The 26,049-nt window shown below is 40.5% G+C and overlaps 1 protein-coding gene across 1 annotated transcript in view; it reads right to left on the bottom strand.

Annotated features, from left to right (window-relative positions):
* MAGI2 (membrane associated guanylate kinase, WW and PDZ domain containing 2) overlaps nt 1–25,504 on the bottom strand; it is a 1,616,214-nt gene extending 1,590,710 nt beyond the window's left edge. The window contains exon 1 of the mRNA XM_062210835.1: nt 24,914–25,504. Coding sequence (XP_062066819.1) covers nt 24,914–25,214 — 301 coding nt within the window. The 5' untranslated portion in view covers nt 25,215–25,504. The remainder of the gene's footprint in view (nt 1–24,913) is intronic.
* Nucleotides 25,505–26,049: the final 545 nt, after the last annotated feature.

Below are 26,049 nucleotides of genomic sequence, written 5' to 3'. Positions count from 1 at the left end.
TGGAGTGTCTGCTTTCAGGGAAATATCTGAGGCATGTGTTGAATGTGGTCAAGGAGCTCTGTTCAGTGCTTCAGTGTTAAGGGCATGTCTGAGGTCATACACCCAAATTTGGCTTGGTAAATCTCCTTTTTTTTAACTCAAACGGGAAGTTCGTTCTTGTCTGTTGATGTAGACTCAACTGAGCACCTCTCCTCAAAGGAGACCTGTGCCTGTGCACTAGCCCCAGTAGGCATACTATTCATCTGCTCTGCCACAACGACCACCCAAAGGATCTGTGCAGTCTTCAGTGTAAGTTCAGAGTCCCCAGCAATGTCCCTCGCCAGGTAACTAGGGAGCCCTGAGCACATGGAGCCTCCCACAGTGACTGCCCAAAGTCCCAGCCAGACCCTGAGTCTTCTCATGCAGCCTCAGTGTTTTCACAGTCCCAGAAAACAAGCCTCCCACAGTCCCAACCATACAGATCTCTGTCTGTTCTCTCTACCAGACTCAGGAATCTCCACTTGGCTAGTTGCTGAATGCAGACTCAAGCTGGCACAGCTATTATGTATGTCCAAAATGGCACCTGCTCTCTACCAGCATGTTACAGGATGCCCTTGCAGGGTGATCTGGGAGGGAGACAATTTTCCCCTCCATCTGTTTTTTTCTCCTCTAGTTTGGCAGGTACACTATCCCCCACAGGACTCCAAGCCATATTTCCTCTAGGTTCTTCCTGCAATTTTTTGACCAGTGGCTTGGGCTGCTGCAGTCTGGTCTCTTGAGTTGTGCATGCCCTCGCCCTTCACGTAGGTCCACTGTGTCCCTCCAATTTGTGTAGTTTCCTCTGTTGTTTTCTCGCTAACTCTTCCCTGATACTGCACTCTTTCCAGTTTCCACTTTTTAAAAACTAACTTCTCTATACTAGAGCAGCAAGCTCCCTCCCTACTCCACCATCTTAATTCCCAACCAGAATATTCTTAACACAAAAATGCATAATGTGCTTTGCCTTGACTGAAGAAGCTCTTTATTTATTAAAGATTTTTTTTTTAATTTGAAAGACGGAGTTACAGAGAGAGAGGAAGAGGCAGAGAGGTAGTGAGGGAGGGAGGGAAGGAGGGGAGGAGGGAGCGAGAGAGAGAGAAATATCTTCCATCCACTCGTTCACTCCCCAAATGGCCACAACAGCTGGAGCTACACCAGTCTGAAGCCAGGAGCCAGGAGCTTCTTCCAGGTCTTCCACATGGATGCAGGGACCCAAGCACTTGCGCCATCTTCTGCTGCTTTTCCTGGCACATTAGCAGGGAGCACTATAGGAAGTGGAGCAGCTAGGATTTGATCTGAATCCCATATGAGATGCCAGTATCACAGGCAGTCGCTTAGCCCACTGCATTACAAAGCTGTCCCCTACATTTAAAAGACAGAAATATTATCTTTCTGAAACAATTCTATTTCTGAAACAATTCTTATCCTCAACGATAATCTCCCTTCTCCAGTAAAACAGCCAATTTAATTCTCCCAATAAAGAAAATCTTGGGGCTTGCACTTTTTTGTAGTGGAAAAGCCACTGCCTATTCAAGTTCCAGCTGCTCTACTTCCAATCCAGCTCTCTACTGTAGCCTTGGAAATCAGTGGAAGATGGCCCAAGTTCTTGGGCCCCCGCACTCATATGGGAGAACAGAAAGAAGTTCCTGGCTCCTGGCTTTGGACTGGCCCAGCTCCAGCTATTGCAGCCTTTTGGGGAGTGAACCAGTGGATGGAAGACTTTTCTCTCTGTCTCTCACTTTCTCTCTCTCTGTAACTCTGCCTCTCAAACAAATAAATGATTCTGAAAAAAAATATTATTCTAACTAAACTTCTATGCTGCTTTTTGACACTGTCATCTTGCCTATACTCTGTCATTAGCAACCAAAGTCTCTTACATAGTGACATGTGCTTGATTCCATAACATGTCCTTTTACAAGGTAATACTATTTTGAATCACAGCAAGCACAGGTTACATGTTGCTAAACTATATTAATATATAACTTTTAAACACAGATTCTTTTTACAGTAGTTTCACGTAAGGATGAAAAGAATACCCATTAAACTGAGGAAAACTGTAATTTAGATTAAAAATGCATTTCAGAACATCATTACACCCTTTATTGGAAAAAATTTAACACTTTATGTAATATGAGACTTATAATGGTTGAGGTAAGTAGTGATCATACTGCCATAAATCTATCACAATATAATGTATTCAGCTCCAAGTATATCCAATAAGAAACTATTTCAATTGTTTTAAAATAACTTTTCAAGGATAGAGCTGTAGGTTTAAACACAAAATTTATAATGTCTGTGAATTATGCAAAAAGGTGTTTGATGGATGAGACAGTTAATTATTTGAATCAATTTGCCTGGCCTATGGAGTACCCAGATATTTGGTCAGGCACATTGAGTGTATCTGTTAGGGATTAACATTTAAATTGGTATACTGAATGAAGCAGATTGTCTTTCATAATATGACGGCCACATTCAATCAGTTGAAGGCAGAGCCAAATGAAAAGGCCAACCTCTCACAAGCAAAGGGGCATTCCCTGCCTGCCTGCATTCTAATTGGGCCCTTGGTTTTGTTTTGTTTTATTTTGTTTTGTTTTGTTTTCAGGTGTGTGTTTTTCCTGTTCACAGACTTGAACTAAATATTTGTCCTCTGTTTCTCAAGCCTGCTGGTCTTTGGGCTGAAACACAGCATTAGCTCTCCTGGGTCTCTAGCTTGCTGACTCTGATTCTGCAGATCTTGGTACTTGTCAGCCTCCATAACTGCATGAGTCAATTCTTTATAACACCTACATATCTACCTACATATTTCTCTCTCTCTCTTCTGTTTCTCAGGAGAACCCTAACACAATGTGTTTCAAACACAAAGGATCTTCAACAAGTTCATGGAAATGCATATTATGGAAAAACTATGCATGATATGCATGAGTTTTTATTTTTAATATTTATTTATTTACTTGAAAGTCAAAGTTACCAGAGAGAGAAGGAGAAGCAGAGAGAGATAGGTCTTCCATCTGCTGATTCACTCCTCAGATGGCCAAAATGGCTGGAGCTGCGCCAGTCTGAAGCCAGGAGCCAGGAGCTTCTTCCGGGTCTCCTACATGGGTGTAGGGGTCCAAGGACTTGGGCCATCTTGCACTGCTTTCCCAGGCCATAGCAGAGAGCTGGATTGGAAGTAGAGCAGCTGTGTCTCGAACCGGCAGCCATATGGGATGACAGCACTGCCAGCGGCGGCTTAACCCACTACGCCACTGTGCTGCGCCCCCCCTCCACCCCCCTTTTAATGTTTGACCAATGAGGCCAGCCCTGTGGCGTAGCAGGTAAAGCTGCTGCCTGCAGCACTGGCATCCCATATGGGCACCGGTTTGAGTCTGGCTGCTCCACTTCCGATCCAGCTCTCTTCTGTGGCCTGAGAAAGCAGTAGAAGATGGCCCGAGTCCTTCGGTTCCTACACCCGTATGTTTGGCCTAGCTCTAGCTGTTGTAGCCAACTGAAGAGTGAACCAGGGGATGGAAGACCTCCCCCCTTCTCTCTGCTCTGCCTCTCTATAGCTCTATTTTCAAATAAATAATCTTTAAAACTAAGTAAACAAATGTTTGATCAAAATAAACTCATCTTTTAATTCAAATTTTCATGAACTTTTTTGAAGTACACTTATAAAACAAATACTATAGGACAAGAGAACTTTACCCTTCATTCAATGAGTTTTTTGAAAGCATTTCACATATTCTCAGTCATCATTTCAAGTACTAGGGAAACAAATATGATCAGATGGACATTTGATAAGATCACTAACAAAATATTACTATAGCAAATCAAAATCAATACATACTTTGTTGTAATATTAGAAATTATACAAATCTGAATCTCATTTCACATACCAAGTCTGGTTAAAATTACTGAATTTTCAGATATTGATGCTTATAAGCCATTGCTTTACTTTATAACAATTGTAAGGAACATACAGTTCAAAACATTCCACCATTCATTTCTGGAACCTTGAACTGGAGAAACTAACAATAACAAAGACTTTTCCATTTTATCCAGTGAAATTGTATATCTTTAATGTATATGAAATGGTGCACACACACACACATATACACATACATACATAGTGTACTGTGTTTTCAAAAAGGATGCATATTTTGTACAGCACATTAAAGACAGAGATCAAATCTTTACCTTATACTAAACTGATCTTCTGTATATAAAGAGAACTGAAAATTAATCTTGATGTGATTGGAAGGGGACAGGGAGCGGGAAAGGGGAGGGTTGCAGGTGGGAGTGAAGTTATGGGAGGGGGGAAGCCATTGTAATCCATAAGCTGTACTTTGGAAATTTATATTCATTAAATAAAAGTTTAATAAAAAAGGATGCATATTTTGATCATTCCCATATGGAAATATTTGAATAATTTTACATTTTAGAGGGAAGTGATTCATTACAAACAAATTCTCAGGGAAGAATTCTTACTTAGTACAACTTAGAGAAGAGTTTGTATTTTCAGGGTTCACTCCAAATATAGCTTATAACATCCCAGTAATGGTCAAAGAGATTGGTTTTAGCACAGCACCTCACAGAATCAAAAAATGGGTTTTATCTAGCTTTTGTAACTTTTGAATTAAGGCCACAAACATTCAGCTGATTAAGGCAGCCCTGTGGAAGACAGAATTCTTGCTACAGGTATTAGTCTAAAAATAATGTGTCTCAACTTTCCAAATTTCAGAACCAACAATTTGGTGCACTCTAGAAATATGTGACCAATAATATTTCAACATCAGAAGTGTGCCATTGCCAGGTACCTCAAACATATTATACTGCCAGGCACTTATTTTTCTCCACACTCTCTAATTAAGACCAATTGGAGAAAAACAAAATATGAAAATCTGTTAAAAATAAACCATTTCTAACTTAATTTAGTTAACTAGTATCCCAGATTCCAATACCTAGATTCAATCACTTTCAGTAAAATAGTAATGATAACTACCTCATGATAGGATCATATTACTGATGCACTGAGCCACAGTATTCCTCATGGAACATGCTGCCTTTTGCGCAGTTCACAAAGACAGCATTTTCTCTTTCTAGAACATCCCAGAGTCATTCTCCTGTAGATTAAATTTTGATATCTATGATTATTGGTATCCACATCTACTCTATAACTTGCCACTTAATCAGAAACATGAAAGTCAGCTGTGTTTCCTACCTCTCCTTCAATACTAGGTGCTGCCTTAAGGCATTCGGATGTGGCTGAAGAGCCCATGAGAGTATTTTAGGCGTGGAAAGCCAAAACACTCTGGCAAAAAAAAAAAAACAAAAAAAAAAAAAAAAAAAAAAAAAAAACAAACCTAAATGAAAGATCTTTGCGAGCGAGATCCCAGTGGAAAGAATGGAGCCATCAAAGAAGGAGGTACCTTTCTCTGAAGGGAGGAGAGAACTTCCATGACCCTATCAGAATAAGATCAAAGTTGGTGAACCCTAAAGGCTTCCATAGCCTTGGCAACTCATGACTAGAGCCTGGGGAGATTACTGACACCATAAACAAGAGTGTCAAATTGTTAAATCAACAACAGGAGTCACTGTGTACTTACATCTCATGTGGGATCTGTCCTTAATGTGTTGTCCAATGTGAAGTGATGCTATAATTAGTACTAAAACAGTATTTTTACACTTTGTATTTCTGTGTGGGTGCAAACTGATGAAATCTTTACTTAGTATATACTAAATCGATCTTCTGTATATAAAGATAATTGAAAATGAAAAAAAAAAAAACCTGGTGTTAAATTGGAAATTGCATAGAAATTTAATCAATATTTAAAAAATATCATGTAGGATCTCTGTCTTTAATGTGCTGAAGACTGCTATTTAATGCTATAACTAGTACTCCAGCAGTATTTTTTCACTTTGTGTTTCTGTGTGGGGGCAAACTGTTGAAATCTTTACTTAATATATACTAAATTGATCTTCTGTATATAAAGAGAATTGAAAATGAATCTTGATGTGAATGGAAGGGGAGAGGGAGCGGGAGAGGGGAGGGTTGTGGGTGGGAGGGAAGTTATGGGAGGGGGAAGCCATTGTAATCCATAAGCTGTACTTTAGAAATTTATATTCATTAAATAAAAGTAAAAAAAAAAATACTAGGTGCTGTTCAATTTTCAAGTTCATTCCCTTCCTCCATTCCCAGTACTTAAGCTTTACTCTGAGTTCTTCTCCCCTCAAACCAAATATCCTCCCTGTTGCCCATCACTCTCCAAAACTCTTCCCAAAGTAAAACATGCATTCACTTCAATTATGTTGCTACCTTATTAAAAACCTTCAGTGGCTTTAGCACCTAGGGAATGTAATCTTATCTTTAGGTTTTCATTTAAGACCTTCCCTGATATGATTTCAAGTTTCCTGTCAGAAAAACATCTTCCATAGCCACTAAAAGTTTCTCCACATCCACCAGCCTCAGTAGTCTGTGTTCTGTTTTCTACACAGGGAGAATCATTTCACCCTCTCCCACCTCTGACCATGTTTCTCTCTTGGCTTTCCATTCATCCCCTTCTGAAGCACTATTCAAACTTTAGAGACTATCTCAAAGATCTCCCTGCATCCGCTCACCATCTTCATCTTTAAATAATAGAACCTCCAACTGTACTGCACTAAAAGTATTACGAAACATTTCCACCTGCATTATCTTCTTTGATTCTAAAAATCACCTGGTAACACATGAAGAGGCTGATGCTCAGGAAAGGTTAATCTCACCATGAGAAAATGGTAGCAACAGCCTTAAGATTGGAATTCAATTAAGCCAAAAGACTCTGAGTCCACACTGTTTATATATATATATATATATATATATATATATATATATATATATAATTTACTTATTTTCAAAGATTATTTATTTGAAAGGTAGAGTTATATAGAGGCAGAGGCAGAGAGAAGGGGAGAGGTCTTCCATCCACTGGTTCACTCTCCAGATGGCTACCATATATATATATATATATATATATAATAAAGATTTATTTATCCATTTGAAAGGCAGAGCTGCAGAGAAACAGAGGCAGAGAGAGAGAGAGAGAGAGAGGGAGAGAGAGAGAGAGAGAGAGGTCTTCCATTCGTTGGTTCACTCCCCAGAAGGCTGCAATGGCAGGAGCTGAGCTGATCCGAAGTCAGGAGCCTCCACTGGGTCCCCCACATAGATGCAGGGGCCCAAGCACTTGAGCCATCTTGTATTGTTTTCCTAGGTCATAGCAGAGAGCTGGATGGGAAATGGAGCAGCCAGGTCTCAAACAGGTGCCCATAATGGATGTGGCACTGCAGGCGGCGTCTTCATGGGTTACGCCACAGGATCGGCCTCCACACTGTTTATATTATACTCCTCTCTATCCTTTTAAAGATAAGCTTTGGATATGATTGCCTCCTAGAAAGGAGAAAACAGAAATACAATAGAAATAAAATAGAATAAAATAGAAATTTTGTATTCTTGAAGTCAAATTATTTCTGTTTTAATTTCAGGATCCAGTTTTTGCAAGTCATTCAAACTAAAAAACAAATCTCAACTTGCTAGAATTTGTTTTTATAAACTTTCTTTTATTATACGTGTGTTTTTATTTATTTGAAAAGCAAAGATGTGGGGGGAGATAGAGACACAAAGAGAGAGATCTTCCTTGCATCCCCTGGTTCATTCCCCAAATGCCCACACAGCTGGGGCTGGGCCAGGCCAAAATCAGGAGCCAGGAGCCCAATCTGGGTCCCTTCCATGGGTGGCAGGTTGCCAAGTACTAGAGTCATCACTTACTGCATACCAGGGTGCACTTAACAGGAATCTGGAATCTGAAGTGAAGCCACAGGCACTCCAGTATGCAATACTACCAGCCCAAACAGCAATTTATCTGCTGAGCCAAACACTCACTCCTGCTAGAATATTTTTACATTGATAGGATAGAATATAATGGGACAAATACAGAAATCCAAGCTTAAATCTTTCCTATCATTGTCTATGCATGTGCACATATACACACACACACAAAAATGAATTCCAGACTTTTAGTACAGTACTTGGAAATTATTCTCCAATATCTGAATCCCTCAATAGCAGTAATTCCCTGTAAAAATTATACCTTCCTTACTTGATCACCTATTCAAGTAGTCTTTCCTCCATGAAACGTTTCTTGAAGCCCAGGAAAAACCAGGTGTCCTGCTAAACACAGGTCTTCTGAGATATTTATTGTCCTCAAAATTTTCAGTTATAATAATTATGGACCAAAAAGAATACTAATATATGATACAAAGGGTACTAACTGTTGTTTTAATAATAGCATACAGTTACTGAGCCTATACTGTATCCTAGGCCCTGGGCTAGGCATTATAATGTTTCATCCACATAATGTTTTTATGAAGTATGTTCTGTAACAATACCAATTATACAGAGGATGGAACTGATGTGTAGCAACAAGAAATAACTGTTTCAATTCACATATAGGACAGGACACAGCGTAACTTGAATCCATACCTGTTTGTCTCCAAACCTCTATGCCCTCAACTATCATACTGCATCATGAAATTCCAGGAATGGTTCCAAGATTTATGTGCCTTTCTATTGTCAATATCAAGCACAGTGCATGAGGTATAAGCACAGCAAAAAACTATAAACATAGAGAATCTATGGAGCTACTTGAACTACATACTTCCTCCCAATATTTTTTTCCATATTTTTATGCTGACTACATCATGGATGGAATCTCTAGAAAATGGAAACTTCTTCATAACAACTTTTAACTTAAGTTCCACATGATATACCACAGAAATAAATACTTAAGGGCATGGAAGATGTCTTAATCATCTAAACAATGCCTTAATCAGGGCCCGCACTGTGGCTCAGCGAGTTAAAGCCCTGGCATCCTATATGGGATCCGGTTCTAGTCCCGGCTGCTCCTCTTCCAATCCAGCTCTCTGCTATGGTTTCGGATAGCAGTGGAAGATGGCCCAAGTCCTTGGGCCCCTGCACCCACGTGAGAGATCTGGAAGAAGCTCCTGGCTCCTGGCTTCAGATTGGCTCAGCTCTGGCCATTGTGACTATCTGGGGAGTGAACCAACAGGTGGAAGACCTCTCTCTCTGTCTCTACCTCTCTCTGTAACTCTTTCAAATAAAAATAAAATAATTAAAAAAATGCCTTAATCACCTTTTCACTACCAATCTCTGGCTCAGCATATGCCAGAGAGTAAGTTATCAATAACCATTTGTTGAAAAAGGAAATTTCTAGCCCTGGATAAATGAAATTGGAACATACTCTTCAGTCGGTTTATAATTACATACACTCCTGGATGAAGGGCATAGACATTTGTAAACACTACACATATTTTTTAAAAAAAATCTCTAATTTGGTTTTGGCATGCATTGTTGGTATATTTTTATAGCTGATTTGCTTTCTTGATGATGTTCTATTTTGGAAAATGTTAAAATGAATTCATGTTCTTGCATATTTTACTTCAGAACTTATCAAAAGCCATTTTTTTCTTTACCAAAAATGGTGGTGGAGTTTAAAATGATGTAATAGAGAAATACCTAGAATTTTAACTTATATAACAGAAAAATAACGTTGCTTTATTTTTTCCAAATTACTGCTCTTTATCAAATAAGATAGCTACAAACGTTCTCTAAAACAATAAAATTGGAATGAAATATCTCTTTTCATAACACTCTGTAGCTACAGAAACCTGAATGATTTTGGCTTTAAGTAACAGAAAAATGAACCAAAATGGTTAAATACATTGTGCTTTATTATCTCAATCACAAGTCAAGAGATAAGACTAGATGTAGATTTCTGATTTCAGCTATTGATCAAGGAGCCAGGACCTCTGTCATTCTATTCTACCATGCTCCAGGTTGTAAATAGTTCTCTTCATGATTACAAGAAGTATACAGGTTCTTCAGGCATTACCTCCAGGTGCAGCAACTTTCATAGAAAAGTAGAGTTCTCTCTTGAGTCTTAATTTTAATTTTGCAAACAATGTGCAAGGGATTTCACCTTATTTTTCATAACTTAGAACTCAGTTAAAGCCATTTCCTAAACCAATCACTGGCAATGAGATGGGATTACCTTGTTTGATTTAGACTAGTCTAAATTCATCACTATTTAGGCTGGGACCATCCTGATAGGAAACACCTGTCAGTCTATCAACATGTGGACACTTGAACAAAACTGACATACTGATAGAATGGAAGTGAGTTGAAGAAATGCATTTTAGTTATTCTCCAATAACTTTGGATGTCATGCTGTCAGAAAGGATAGTCAACTAAAGCAAAGCATCTCCTTAGTTAATGTGAGAAGAGTCAGTTTGCCCAAAGCTAAAAGGTATCAATTTCTTGAATCATAATAGAGCTTTAGTATATTGTTTGAGTTATCAAAAATATCACTAGTTTTACATGGCTTAATTCTTTATCTGTGGTATTTGTTACTTTGCAAATTCATGTATATTATCGGACTGCAGTGAATTAATATGACATAAGGAAAATGATTTTAAATCCAAAACATTAATATAACTCAAGGTATTATAGACTTCATTTTATAGCAAAGCCTCTTAGCACCCTTGCTAACTTAACTGAGTTTGTCTTCACATTTTAAATTTCTCAGTGAAGCAATGGTAGTATCTTTATTTTAGTTAAGTATTGATATGAGGCAACATTTAGTTTTAAATGATTACTTCTTTAGGATTACAAAACACTATATGTTCGTATTGGAACGAGGCCTCTCATTTTACTCTGAGATGTTTACACCAATGCAAATTTAAACTATTCTGCAAATATGATACCCAGTTTAAGAACAAGAATGCTCCTTTACCTTTTCCCTCACTTCGCAATATTAGCATTAGGATGCTAACCAGTGTGTTACGCAGTCTACTAGCTGCTTGGTGACACATATAAAAATAGCCGAAATCCAAACTACTAAATCTGATTTCTTATTATCCCCTCCCAACTGTTTCTGTACTTCAAAAGAAACAGTCAGGAAAGTGAAGAGGCAACCGACAGAATGGGAAAAAATATTTGCAAACTATACTACAGATAAAGGATTGATAACCAGAATCCACAAAGAAATCAAGAAAATCCACAACAACAAAACAAACAACCCACTTAAGAGATGGGCCAAGGACCTCAATAGACATTTTTCGAAAGAGGAAATCCAAATGGCCAACAGACACATGAAAAAATGTTCAAGATCACTAGCAATCAGAGAAATGCAAATCAAAACCACAATGAGGTTTCACCTCACCCCGGTGAGAATGGCTCACATTCAGAAATCTACCAACAACAGATGCTGGAGAGGATGTGGGGAAAAAGGGACACTAACCCACTGTTGGTGGGAATGCAAACTGGTTAAGCCACTATGGAAGTCTGTCTGGAGATTCCTCAGAAACCTGAACATAACCCTACCATACAACCCAGCCATCCCACTCCTTGGAATTTACCCAAAGGAAATTAATTTGGCTAATAAAAAAGCCATCTGCACATTAATGTTTATTGCAGCTCAATTCACAATATCTAAGACCTGGAACCAACCCAAATGCCCATCAACAGTAGACTGGATAAAGAAATTATGGGACATGTACTCCATAGAATACTATACAGCAGTGAGAAACAACGAAACCCGGTCATTTGCAACAAGATGGAGCAATCTGGAAAACATCATGCTGAGTGAATTAAGCCAGTCCCAAAGAGAAAAATATCATTTGTTTTCCCTGATCGGTGACAACTAACTGAGCACCAAAGGGGAAACCTGTTAAGTGAAATGGACACTATAAGAAACAATGAACTGATCGCCGTGGCTCAACAGGCTAATCCTCCGCCTTGTGGCGCCGGCACACCGGGTTCTAGTCCCGGTCGGGGCACCGATCCTGTCCCGGTTGCCCCTCTTCCAGGCCAGCTCTCTGCTGTGGCTAGGGAGTGCAGTGGAGGATGGCCCAAGTAATTGGGTCCTGCACCCCATGGGAGACCAGGAGAAGCACCTGGCTCCTGCCATCGGAACAGCGCGGTGCGCTGGACGCAGCGCGCTACCGCGGCGGCCATTGGAGGGTGAACCAACGGCAAAAGGAAGACCTTTCTCTCTGTCTCTCTCTCTCACTGTCCACTCTGCCTGTCAAAAAAAAAAAAAAAAAAAAAAAAAAAGAAACAATGAACTGATCAGCTCGTGTCCTGACTTTAGATGTACAATGTAATACTTTATCCTTTTTAGTATTTGTTGTTGTTGTTCTAGTACTAGTGGTTGAACTCTGTAATAAACACACAATTATTCTTAGGTGTTTAAATTTTAACTGAAAAGTGATCCCTGTTAAATTTCAGAGTGGAAAAAGAGAGGGAGGAGATGTACAATTTGGAAGATGCTCAATCTGACTTGCCGCAAATGGTGGAGTTAGAAATGTGCCAGGGGATTCCAACACAATCATCAAGGTGGCATGTACCAATGCCATCGCACTAGTCCAAGTGATCAATTTCAGCTCACAATTGATGGCTCTGATAGGTCTAAGAGTCAAAGGGATCACACAAACAAGACAAGTGTCTGCTAATACTAACTGATAGAATCAAAAAGGGAGAGAAAGATCCAACATGGGAAGCGGGATACACAGCAGACTCATAGAATGGCAGATGTCCTAAGCAACACTCTGGCCTCAGAATCAACCCTCAAGGCATTCGGATCTGGCTGAAGAGCCCATGAGACTATAGTAGGCATGGAAAGCCAAGATATCATGGAGAAAAAAAAAAAAGACCTAAATGAAAGATCTCTGTGAGTGAGATCCCAGTGGAAAGAACAGGGCCATCAAAGAAGGAGGTACCCTTCTCTGAAGGGAGGAGAGAACTTCCACTTTGACTATGACCCTATCGGAATAAGATTAAAGTCAGCGAACTCTAAAGGCTTCCATAGCCATGGCTACTCATGACTAGAGCCTAGGGAGATTACTGACGCCATGAACAGGAGTGTCAAATTGTTAAGTCAGCAACAGGAGTCACTGTGTACTTACACCCCATGTGGGATCTGTCCTTACTGTGTTGTCTAATGTGAAGTGATGCTATAACTAGTACTGAAACAGTATTTTTATAATTTGTGTTTCTGTGTAGGTACAAACTGATGAGGTCTTCACTAATTATATACTGAATTGATCTTCTGTATATAAAGAGAATTGGAAATGAAAAAAACAACCTGGTGTTAAATTGGAAATGGCATAGAAAATTAATTAATTTTTTTTAAAAAAACTATTATGTAGTATCTCTGTCTTTAATGTGCTGTACATTGTTATTTAATGCTATAATTAGTACCCCAATGGTAGTTTTTTCACCTTGTGTTGCTATATGGGCAAACTGTTGAAATCTTTACCTAATATGTACTAAACTGATCTTCTGTATATAAAGAGAATTGAAAATGAATCTTTATGTGAATGGAAGGGGAAAGGGAGCGGGAGGGGGGAGGGTTGTGGGTAGGAGGGAAGTTATGGGAGGGGGAAGCCATTGTAACCCATAAGCTGTACTTTGGAAATTTATATTCATTAAATAAAAGTTAAAAAATATTTATGAAATATAGAAATCATGTAAATACTTGGTTTCATTATGTCTTTATATGTCCCATTGTTGGACTAGTAAGGGTTATAAATACCACAGTTGAAAACTGATGGGTAACTATGCAAGCTTTCAGCTAGATTTAACACACAAAGAATAATTTTATGTAATTGTTTTCCCTAAAATAGGATTGTATCCTCGCATGTGTTTTTGGGGATTACTGTTTTCAAAACTTGGTGCTTGACAAATATGTGTATTCCATGCATTCCAAGAAACATAACAAATTTGTTGTTCACTAAAGTGACTCTTACACTAAAAGAGTAAAAGGAAACCATAGGAACTTCCAATCAAAGAGGAAAAGGGGATCCAGCTACAGATAATGATTGGAAAGAAATCTAAGAAAAGTTGATAAAATTTCAGTGTAATAATACTACTTCCTGTATTAACTACAGGAGTTTTTACTCTACAACAATATGAGCATTATGCCAAGGTCTTAGTGGATGTATTATGACTGTATAAGATTTATTCACTATGTGCATTCAGTAGTTATAAACTTTTTACTGAATTTTTGAAATAATAAATTACTTTTATAGAAGAAGGTATATACCATTACTCACTAGAGACAAAAAGAAGAGTTACAATTAAATAGGATAAATAAAATTTTAAATATTCATTTATTTGTTTGAAAGGCAGAGTTACAAAGAAGCAGAGGCAGAGAGAGAGAGAGAGAGAGAGAGAGAGAGAGAGAAAGAGAGAGAAAGTCTTCCATCTGCTAGTTCACTCCCCAAATGGCTGCAAAAGCCAGAGCTGGGCCAATCCGAATCTAGGAGCCAGGAGCTTCTTCCAGATGCAGAGACCAAATCACCTGGGTCATCTTCTGCTTTCCCAGGCCATAACAGAGAGCTGAATCAGAATTGTAACAGCTGGGACTTGAACCAGCACCCATACCGGATGCTGGCACTGCAGATGGTGGCTTTACCCACTATGCCACACTGCTGGCCCCTGATGAATAACTTTAAAAGTCACAATACCAAGAATGCTTTTAAGACCCTATTTGCGTTTTGTCATAATAAATAGCCAAATTTTAAGAAAGATTTTTAGAAATTAGTATTTAGAAAACCTCAAAGTACATGTTCTGTCAATTTGAAGATGGGATTGATTAAACTAAAATATCAAAATTACTGGAGTGCTAGCAGTGGAGAACAGTCGGTTGCTTGATCATGTAACTTAATGTAGACAATTGTTATCTTAAGCTATTGCTAATCTCATGAATGAAAGCATACTACTTGTTGAATTTGAGATATTTTTTCTTTATGATATTTTGTTTACTGTGACTACTTATGAATTCATTGTCTTATCACTGCTCTTTTTTGAATAAGAAAATAAAGTTTAATAGAAAGCTATCATTAGACATGAAAATTATTAAATATTCACTTCCATTGTTAACCTTGTTGAGGCTTTTTAGTATAGACACCAAAACATCATAATTATACATAATTGGATTATGTTTGGACTAGCTATACCTGCATTTAACTAATCTTGTCGACTACAAATCTCATCGGTAGATGTGACATATACAGGTGTACTTCCAAAAGTTTGGTACAAAAAACATTGAAATCCATGAATAAGAAGAGGTCTTTATAAAGTTCATGGAAAGTGTGTCTCATGAAAAAATAAGATATGACTTCAACAATTTTTGTGCCAAAGTAGACTTTTCTTTTAATTCCATTTCCCAAGAACTTTTGAAAGTATCCTCATATAAAACCACATGTGGAGGCTCGTGAATTTACTGAAACATGTCAGAAATCTATCTCAAACACAAACAAAATTCCCCTTAACAACTGCTGATAATTCAGTTGAGAATTAGTTTATCAAAAATTAACTTAAATGTCTTTAGAGTTTCTAGCTTTTGATATTCTTGAATATAACCATTATGGTGGGTTTGGAACCATCATAGGCACTCTAGAATTTGGGACAAGCAAGGAATAAATCCATGTTCTCTTCTTCATATCCTGGACAATTATACAAACCTCTTTCCTCCTCCTTTCTCATGGACTGAATATTCTCAATTATTTGCTTGAGTATCCAAGCTCCCTCTGCATACTCTATAGAAATATTGTAGTGCAGTGAAAACAGAAAAAGACATCCAACAAAGCTGTCCATTAATTCCTTTGGTGATTGTGAGCTTACAGGGAGGACTCTAAACCTCAATGTTATGACCTATAAGATGTAACTACTAATTTCTTCCTTGAAGAGTTGGTGCCATCTTCTAATTGAAGTAAGCATATGTAATGTTTGGCAAATGTTGGCTGAAGAGCTCATGTCACTTACTGATTCTGTTTCTTCCTGGGGCTGGAACAAAGAATCTTAGGTATAGATGTTCTCGAATTGTATGAGGTTAGGATTAAGTCTGCTCATTGCAAAGCAGTTTTGTAGATTAAAGAAAATTATCCATTTGTAGAAATTATTTGAAATAGTGAGATCAGGATTGACACAGTGGCATAATGGATACCAGTTCATGTTATGGCTGCTCCACTCCTGATCCAGCTCCCTGCTAATGCTCCGGGGAAAGCAGCAGCAGATTTCTCAAGTTCCTGGGCAGCCCCGTGTGAGACCCAGATGAAACTCTGAATCCTAGCTTTGATCTGGCCTGGCTATTGAGGCCATTTGGAGAGCAAACCAGAGGAAGCAATATAGCTCTTTTTCTCTGCCCCACCCATTCTTTTCTCTCTCCCTGTCTCTACTCTCGCTCTGTAACTCTGATTTTAAATGAATAAATAAGTCTTTAAAAAAAGAGTGAGATGAAGTCACTTTGTGAGTTGGAAGTAGTTTAACTAAAAGTTGAATTTCTTCCTACTGTATCACCGCTCTTTTTATGAGGAATTTGATTTCTAGCTAAGAAGTAAAAGATTTGCCTTTGAAATAATACTTACTCCATGGAATACTACACAGCAGTAAAAAAGAATAAAATCTGGTTATTTGCTGATGAACAGGCTTTTTTAACTTTTATTTAATGAATATAAATTTCCAAAGTACAGCTTATGGATTACAATGGCTTTCCCCCCCATAACTTCCCTCCCACCCACAACCCTCCCCTCTCCTGCTCCCTCTCCCCTTCCATGATGAACAGGTTTTTTTATATATATTATTTGTTAAACTCTTTACATAACAGAGTTAATCATATGTGTATAAAGTTAATTGAAAATAGATCTTAGTAAAATATAAGAATGGGAATAAGAGAGGGAGGAGGAGGTGGAGGGTGGGAGTGTGGTTGGGAGGGCCAACACAGTAGGAAGAATCACCATAGTCCTAAAGTTGTAATTATGAAATGTATGAAGTTTGTAACTGTAAAGCTTTATAGTACTGCTTACATTTTTACCAACTTACTCCTAAGGGTAGTTTAAAAACTTGCCAGGGGACCCTAAATCCCCTGCAGCTGGGTGGTAAAAATAGCATTTTAACTGTTAAAAGTGATCATATGATTGGATTAAGAGTTAAAGTGATCATAACTGTAGGGCACAGAAAATTAAACAACTTCACCATAATATTAACAAAAATAAGCCAAGAGCTAAGCTGACTACAGGAGATCTGTATGGACTTGAAAAGAACAACCCATGGCATGCACACACCCTCCCTTGAGACCTTATTGACCCTACACTGACTGTCAAAAAATGTATGTAAACCACACACTAAAGAGGCTGGTGGGGACTCTCTGAACAGATTCTCCTAAGCATGGCTGAATGAAAGCTCTGGGTTGACCCGCCACATTCAGACCTTCCTGCAAGAAAGTTCTCCCAGCCTGTCCTGTGCTCACCTGCTGTTGAGGCTCTGCTGTCCCTGAGCCAAGACTCCTATTTGAAGACCTGTGCTTTCTGGCTCAGAGGCACCACCCCTGTGGATGCTGTGTAACTTCACCCTCTGTGGCTAAGACATGTTGTGAGGAGTACTGGGGGTACTTTGGGAATCTTGGGTGGTAGGTTTATCCAATGTGTTGTGTTATACAAATTAAAATATGTAATTTCCCTACTGCATAATAAAAAGCCTTATTGGGACCAACACCACCTCTGTGCCATTATGATGCTATGCTCACAATATATAGATAGGATTAAGTGTTAAAGTGAACATACAAATAGGATTGTTTGGTAATAATAATAGATAGAATTAAAAAGAAGTGAATGCTCCAACATTAGAAGCAGTTCATACAGCAGACTCATAGAATGACAATCTCTTTAAGTACCATTCTGATCTCAGAATCAGCCCTTAAGGCATTCTTGTCTGGCTGAAAAGCCCACAAGAGCATTTCAGGCATGGAAAGCCAAGACACTGTGGCAAAAAGTGTCCTACATGAAGGATCTCTGTGGTGATACCCCAATGGAAAGAAGTGGTCATCAAAGAAGGATATAGTTTTCTCTGAAGGGAGGAGAGAACTTCCACTTTGCTTATGGCTTTGTCTAAGTATGAACAGAGTTTGTGTATTCAAAAAGCTTCCAAAGCCTAGGCAGCTCATGTGAAGAGCGTTGGGTGGTCACTGACATCAGACATAGGAGTATTAATTGTTAAATTAACAACAGGAGTCACTGTGCACTCAACAGGAGTCACTGTGCACTAATTTACCATGTAGGACCTCTGTCCTCAAAGAGTTGTACGAGATTTGACAGTAAAACTTGTTCTTAAAGATTTACTTTGTTTTAGTGTATTAAGTGGAGGATATTCTTATGTCTCATAAGTTATAATTATATCTAAGTGCTCACAAAAGACGTATCAATCTTGGGTGCTTCTTTAAAGTTATGTAAGTTAAAAAAAATCCTAAAAAATAATGAAATCAAGTTTGTGCTGCAATGACTTTGAGTAGTCCTTGTCTCATCTGTTGAGAAACAGTTTTTTCTTTTTTCATACAATTTCTTCAACTCTTTACTTAGTATAATCTTCTGTGTATAAAGTTAATTGAAAATAGATCTTATTAAAAAATAAGACTGGGATTAGAAGAGGGTGAAAAAGACAGGTAGGAGTGTAGGTGGGAGGGTGGGTACAGTGGGAAGAATCTTTTTGTCCTTAAAGTTGTATTTAGGAACTGCATGAAGTTTGTATTCCTTAAATATAATGGTTTATTTGGGGTAAAAATAATATTTACATCTAACTTTCGTGATGTATACCTATAAGTCAATTGCTAAACCCAATGAATTAATAAATTCCAATGGGATTTATATGCTTATAAAGTCTACAGTAACTAATGTAATATATTCACCAACTATTTAGGAGGAAAGATATGGACACAAAGGGAATAAGTTATAGGTTGAAAAAAATCACAGAAAAAAGAACAACATAAAGTTACAATAGCAGATCTTTACACACAAAAGTAGCATCATGGCAAGTCATTTTTAAAAAGGAACATAGAGGTTGGTGCTATGGCATGGTAGTTTAAGTATCCAGCTGCTCCACTTCCGGTCCAGCTGCCTACTGATGGCCAGGGAAAGCAGTAGAAGATGTCCCAAGTGCTTGAGTCCCTGCATTGTCATAGGAGACCTGGAAAAAGCTCCTGGTTCCTGGCTTCTTCGGATCTGCCCAGTTTTAGCCATTGAGGCCATTTGGGAAGTGAACCAGTGGATGGAAGACCTCTCTCTGTCTCACCCTCTTTCTGCCTGTAACTGTACCCTTCAAGTAAATAAATAAATCTTAAAAAAATAAAAAGAGGGCCAGCACCGTGGCTCAATAGGCTAATCCTCCGCCTGTGGCGCCGGCATCCCGGGTTCTAGTCTCGGTTGGGGCACCAGATTCTGTCCCGGTTGCTCTTCTTCCAGTCCAGCTCTCCGCTGTGGCCCGGGAGTGCAGTGGAAGATGGCCCAGGTCCTTGGGCCCTGCACCCGCATAGGAGACCAGGAGGAAGCAACTGGCTCCTGGCTTCGGATCAGCACTATGCGCCGGCCGCAGCGGCCATTGGAGGGTGAACCAATGGCAAAAAGGAAGACCTTTCTCTCTGTCTCTCTCTCTCTCTCTCACTGTCTAACTCTGTCTTTCAAAAAGAAAAAAAAATTTAAAAAAGAAAATAAAAGGGAACATATATTTCATTGCATTTAATGACATTATTTTACAGAAAAGCTTAATAATAAAATTTGCAAATTATGTATACCATTAATTACTCAATTATATCATATTTTTCAGTTACACTCAAGACTAAAATATTTCATAATGTTACACAGGAGGGAGGAAGGAAGAGAAATATTATATTCTTAGAATGGTATCTATGAACTATATTGAATAAGTTCTCTTTGTATTAATAGCACATTAGCATGAGAATTGTGTTGTAATTATCGTACATTTGCTGACCCTCAGAATCTAATGTATTAATAAATTCATTAAAAAGGAAAATAAAAAATACTTTGGATAAATATATTTAAAAATAATGTTACCAGCCCACAGTGACCAATATGTTTGGACTAACTTTTGTTAAAATTTACATAATGCTTTATACTTACCAAATACTACATGATTTAAATATATAATTTCTTTATCATTCTTAAAGTACTATTACTACCCAGGTGAGATAATTTGTTCATAGAGCTAGCACTAAAAAGCATACTCAGGATTCAAACTCAAGTAGTCCACTTAGGAGATCAAACATTTCAACAATATTTCAGCCATCTCCCGGAGCAGAAATGATTCTGACAGGGTCTGCTATGCATTTGAACGTCACTGTTTAAACTATCAGCAATCAGAGATATCAAATGTGAAAATATTTTTCATTATGAAAGTGAATGTATAAGTTTCAAGCAACTAAAAAGGGAAATGAGCATAGCAGATGCACCAAAAAGACTGCACAGTGTAAATGTTAAGAGCAGAGATAGTGGCATTTAAACGCTTTCGCTGTGATAAAAAAGGTAACATTATGTTTAAAACTCAAGGTCATTAAATGAAAGATCTCTATGAGTGAAATCTCAATGGAAAGAAGGAGACATCAAAGAAGGAGGTACCTTTCTCTGAAGGGAGGAGAGAACTTCCACTTTGAATATGGCCTTGTCTAAATAAGGTCAGAGTTTGTGAACTCAAGAGGCTTCCATAGCCTTGGCAGCTCATGACAAGACCTCGGATGATTACTGACATCATAAATAAGAGTGTCAATTGTTAAATCAACAACAGGAGTCACTGTGCACTTGCTCCCCATGCTCTGTCCTTAATGTGTTGTACTATGAAAATTAACAGTAAAACCATTCTTCAAAGAGTATTTTATACTTTGTGTGTCTGTGTGGGTACAAACTGTTGAAATCTTTACTTAATATAGAGTTGACCCTCTGTATATAAAAAGATAATTAATAATGAATCTTAATGAAGAATGGGAGGGGAGAGGGAGTAGGGGATGGCATGGTTTGCAGGTGGGAGGGTGGTTATGGGGGAAGAACCACTATAATCCAAAAATTGTACTTTTGAAATTCATATTTATTAAATAGAAGTTTTCTATTAAAAAAAACTCAAGGTCACATGGTTTAAATTATCTACATATATAGAAAAAATACAGTGGCACCCTTCATAAATTGTGCCCAGAGAGAACTGTCTCATTAACTTTGTTCTAAAACATTCAAGATACTTTATTTCTAAAATAATGAACTAATACAATTTTAAATGATTTTGTCTATTGAACAATAAATTTCACATGTCCCACATTTCAAAATAAGAATGTCAATCTTTATTGGCAAAAAAATTGACATCATTTGTTTTTACCTTTCCAAATAAAAGGCACAGAGGTTTAGCTCTATGATACTAGCCTGAAGCCAGTCAAGAAGAAAGCATGACTCTTAATAAATGCGGATCTACTTTCCTTTGAAAGTGTCTTTGAAAGAAAGACTAGGAGGGAAGCAGTACATCTCTAAAACTGAATTTCAAAGACCTTATTTTGCCCATCTTCCACATGGGAGGAATTAGAAAATGCTTTTGTCCTTTATTTTCCATTGCTTGATATTGAATGGGAAACTATGTCCAGGCTATACAGGTCCAGATGTGATATTAGACGTACTAACAGCCATAGTGCCAGGAATGTAGGACACAATAGTCCATATGACTGGCTACTATGAACTTTAGTGTCAAAGGAAAAGAAGAACGTTTAACGACTTAGCACAGATCTCAAAATGACTAAAGAAACTTTCTTAAGTTGAGTCAGTTGTATTAATAAAATAATGAAACACTAAATTAGTGCTTCATAACTTAATGAGGAAAGTTTAGTATTATAAATGAAAAGGCTAGAACTTATTAAAAATAATCTGCTATGACAATAAATCATACCTTCCATTTATGGCTTATTGTGTCAACTAAAAGCACACAGCTCAAATTAAAAAGAAAATACTTCGAGTTTAATTAAATAGTAACTAAAATTGTTTTGAAAGTATTTAAAATTGTAGAAAACCCAAAATACACCTATTTTGTGTAGTACATCTTGAAAATCCTAGTAGTTTACCTTCTTTTAAAGGTGTGATAATTTAAAATTATGATAAATTTAATGGAAAATTACTCAAGTAAATAAAAGCTAAATAATGCAATTTCATCTGCTGCACTTTTTATTAATAAGCTTGTTATTAAAATCTCTCATTTCTTTACAAAACCTGCAAGGATTCAGCTAATTTACATGTAGTTTCGGTATATATCCAATGTCTCAATGAATATTAAAAAATCAATCTCATTAATATCTTAAAATACAACTGCTAAACAATCCACATTTCATTTTTTCAACTGCTACTTTTTTGGCTCTCCAGAAATGCAGCCACTGAGCCAAGAATTTTTAAATGATTTTCCAGCAAGTGAAATCTGTACCCAAACCCAAGACACTGAGGCACTATATTTATGGTTTTTAAAATGTCGTTTTTTATAATGACAAATAAAATAAAACCATTATTTCACAAAGAATGATTTCAACAAGGGAATGGTGTATATGAATCACCATATATACAGAATACATATATATACACAAAGAACTTATAAAAGTTTCCAAAAGTATTACATATTCCACTAAAGATGAAAAAGCAGGTTTTTTGTTTGTTTGTTTGTTTGTTTTTTTGTCAATAGTGATTCAAGAGGTGAATCAGGTTCCCATGGAGTCTCTGTGAACATAATTTCAAGAACCTATCACCAATGAACCAGTGAAACCTGGAACTGAGGGGTAACACAGAATGTAAAGATTTTCACTTAAATATACTTAATATATTATTATCTACATATGTATTTCCTGAGTTACAGAAGTAATAGTATTCCAAATAAAATACAGAAGTTGAGAGAGTATCTTAGGCCAAATCATGGAGGATTTTAATGCTATCTAGTTCATGTGCCCATAAACGGTCATTTTCGCCTCTTCATGAGCAACCACAATAATGGGAGCCTCAACTTATGGTCCTGCTCAGAGTTCTGGAAGGTTCTTACAGAAAACGGATCCTTTAGTGAATGCAAAGATAAAGATGCTCCATCTTTTAAATGTTTCCCTGTTTTCATCTTAGTTTTGTCCTGGGAACTATTACAGGATAGCCAGAATTTCCTTTCTTACCTGGTATCTTTTCAATATATAATAACTGCTTTCATACCCTTATTTTTTTCATGTTGTCTTTCCCCTTAATTTCATAAAGTATATCTATGATACCAAATAATTCCCTTCTTTTCATATTCTTCAGCGTCAGGCAGTCATTGCCATTGCCTTATGGGGCAATTAACACTTCAGAAACTTTGCCGGACTTCTTTTTCTCTTGTTTACCTTTTTTTTTTTTTTTTTTTTTTGACAGGCAGAGTGGACAGTGAGAGAGAGAGACAGAGAGAAAGGTCTTCCTTTTTTGCCGTTGTTTCAACCTCCAATGGCCGCTGTGGCCGGCGCATCTCGCTGATCCGAAGCCAGGAGCCAGGTGCTTCCCCTGGTCTCCCACGCGGTTGCAGGGCCCAAGGACTTGGGCCATCCTCCACTGCATTCCCGGGCCATAGCAGAGAGCTGGCCTGGAAGAGGGGCAACCGGGACAGAATCCAGCGCCCCAAACGGGACTAGAACCCGGTGTCCCCGCGCTGCAAGGCGGAGGATTAGCCTGTTAAGCCAAGGCGCCGGCTCTCGTTTACCTTTAAACAAGTGTTTTTGGAGAACTCTTTTCTAACTAGGAACATCCCCTTAATAGTGTTTCTCTGTAGTTGATCATGCCATGGGATTAAATGGTCGTTGAAAGCGCAGGCAATGGCAGGCTTGATTCCACCACTGAGGGTCAAACAACATTAGGTAGACAACCACTCTCCAGATTGACATGAGAGCGCTCCCCTACGCACACACCCAGGCTGCCCTCGAAATGTCCATTGAAGCTGGGAAAAAGTGTGCAACCGCGTGAGGAAAACAGAGATACACTTTATTCTAGCTCAAACTGCCCTCCAGCCAAACTTGCATCGCAGTCTTTCCTCCCTCAGGACGAAAATTTTCTTGCGAGACACGAGAGAGTTACTGAACAGAGTTCTGCAAGCATCCACACACAACACAGCCTTCCGCGGAAGCCCATCAGAGTCAGCCTAGAGCTAAAGGCGCCCGAGCTGCAACCAGCAGGCATCCCCATCCCACTGCTCCCCCTCAGAAACACGCCCCCTCCAATCCCGCGGGCAGAGGACTCCCACCCCGCCAGGGCAGCCCCCAGCACGGCGCGCTCCAGGAAGCCTCCCCGCGCCCGCCCGGGGCTCCCCGAGCGGCGCCCGCTTCCGGAGCCTCCTCCCGGCGGCCGCCTGCCGGCCGAGGGTGCGCGGCGGGGTTAGTCAGTGCGCACGTGACGCGCGCGGTGCCCATATGACGCCACCGAGGCGGGGGAGGGGGCCCGGAGGGTGAGGCAGGGAAAAAGTTACAGAAGATCCGTCAAAGCGCCCCAAGCCATGCGTCCCTTCCCTGCATCGCCAGCCAGTGGCACGGGGATCCCCGGGGGACGGTGGTAGGGGGAGACCTCGGCGTCTCCAGGCCCGCGCGCCCCACCGCCCTCTGCTCCTCAGAGCCCCGCTGGGGATGCCGCTGCACCCTCCAGTTGCCTCTTCCTCTTTGCTCCTCTCCTTCCCTCCTCCTCCTCCTCCTCTCCTTCCTTTCTCCCATCCCCAAATCTCTTCATCCACTGCGGGCGATGCCACTGACGCACATTCAATTGGCCTCAGGAGGTCAGACCAGGCCAGGCACCTTCTGCAGCCGGGGGTCTCAGGACCCAAACAAAGTTGCACTTCACCTCGCAAGCCGCACTAAGCCCTCCCCGCAGCCTCCCGGAGGACCTCGGCGGACCCCACCCCAGCGGCGCGCCACACACCCCCTTCCAAGGCGCGCCCACCCTGCCCCTCGCCCCGCCGGCCCCGAGCCGTCCCGCCCGCGGCGCGGCACGAGCCGGCCGCGGCGCTCACCTTGCTTGACACACTTGAGCCGGAGGGGGTCCTTGCAGTGCTTGATCACGGCCAGCACGTCCCTGATGGTGAGCCCCGCCACGGGGGTCTCGTTCACCTCCAGCAGCAGCTCCTCCGACACCAGCTTGCTGCCGCTCTCATAGGCCACCTTGCCGGGCTTCACCTCGCCCAGGTAGGGAAACTGTCCGTTCTCGGCGCCCCCCTTCAGCTCGAAGCCCAGCTGGCCCTCCGGGTTCCTGCCAATGACACTCTCGTGGACTTTGCTAGTCCAGTGGCTTTTCTTTTTCAAGCTTTTGGACATGGCAGTGGGCTGGGTCGCCTCAGTTCCAGGGGGTAGGGGGCTCCTTTGGAGGGCTGAGGAGAGGGGCTGATGCGGGCGCGAACAAGGATGGAGGCACGGGGGGTGGGGGGGCACGGGGGTGAGGAGAGCAGACTTCGCCTTCCTCCCAGCTCCGCTCGGCGCGTTGCCTCTTCTCGGGATGGAGTGTGGACGAGACACGGGGGGGAGGATGAGAGGGACGGCGGGGCAGAGGTGGGAGAGCGAGGGTGAGGTGGTGCTGTCCCTTGAATGACACTCAAGGCTGTGGCCCCGCAGCAGAGGAAGCTGTGGCGGCGGCGGCGGCGGCGGCGGCGGCGGCCGGAGCAAACCGAGCGGCGTTGGGAGCCGGCGCGTGGGGGTGGGGCAGAAGGGTCGGGAGCCGGGGGCCACTCCTGCGTGGTGCGCGGGGCGCGCGCGCCGGCTGTGTTGTTAGCGGATATCCATGGCAGCCGCGGCGGCGGGAGCGCGTGTGTGTGTGCGCGCGCGCGTGTGCGTGTGCTCGCGTGTGTGTCTGTGTACGAGTTGTACTGTAAGGGCTGAGGGGAGAGGGCAGCAAGGCCCAGGAGGAGGGGCGCTTCGCCGCTGTCGCGCTCGCTCGCTCCCTCCCTCGGCAGCTTGACCCGGTAGTGAAGGCCGAGAGGGGGAGAGAGAGAGAGAGAGAGAGAGATAGTTAGTCTGGGTCTCCCTGGCAGCCTGCGGGAGGAGGCGGGAGCCGGGAAGGAGGGGAACCGAGGCCCGCCAGGAGGAGGCCGGCGCGGATCCAGCTCGGGGCTCTGTGGCGGCCGAGCGGCGAGGACGTCCCGGCAGCCCCCGGGCC

The sequence above is a fragment of the Lepus europaeus genome, chromosome 1 (genome assembly GCF_033115175.1).
Source record: "Lepus europaeus isolate LE1 chromosome 1, mLepTim1.pri, whole genome shotgun sequence".
In the NCBI taxonomy this organism is placed as follows: Eukaryota; Metazoa; Chordata; class Mammalia; order Lagomorpha; family Leporidae; genus Lepus; species Lepus europaeus.
Note: the sequence above shows the minus strand (reverse complement) of the source record. Positions and strands in the feature narration are given on the sequence as shown.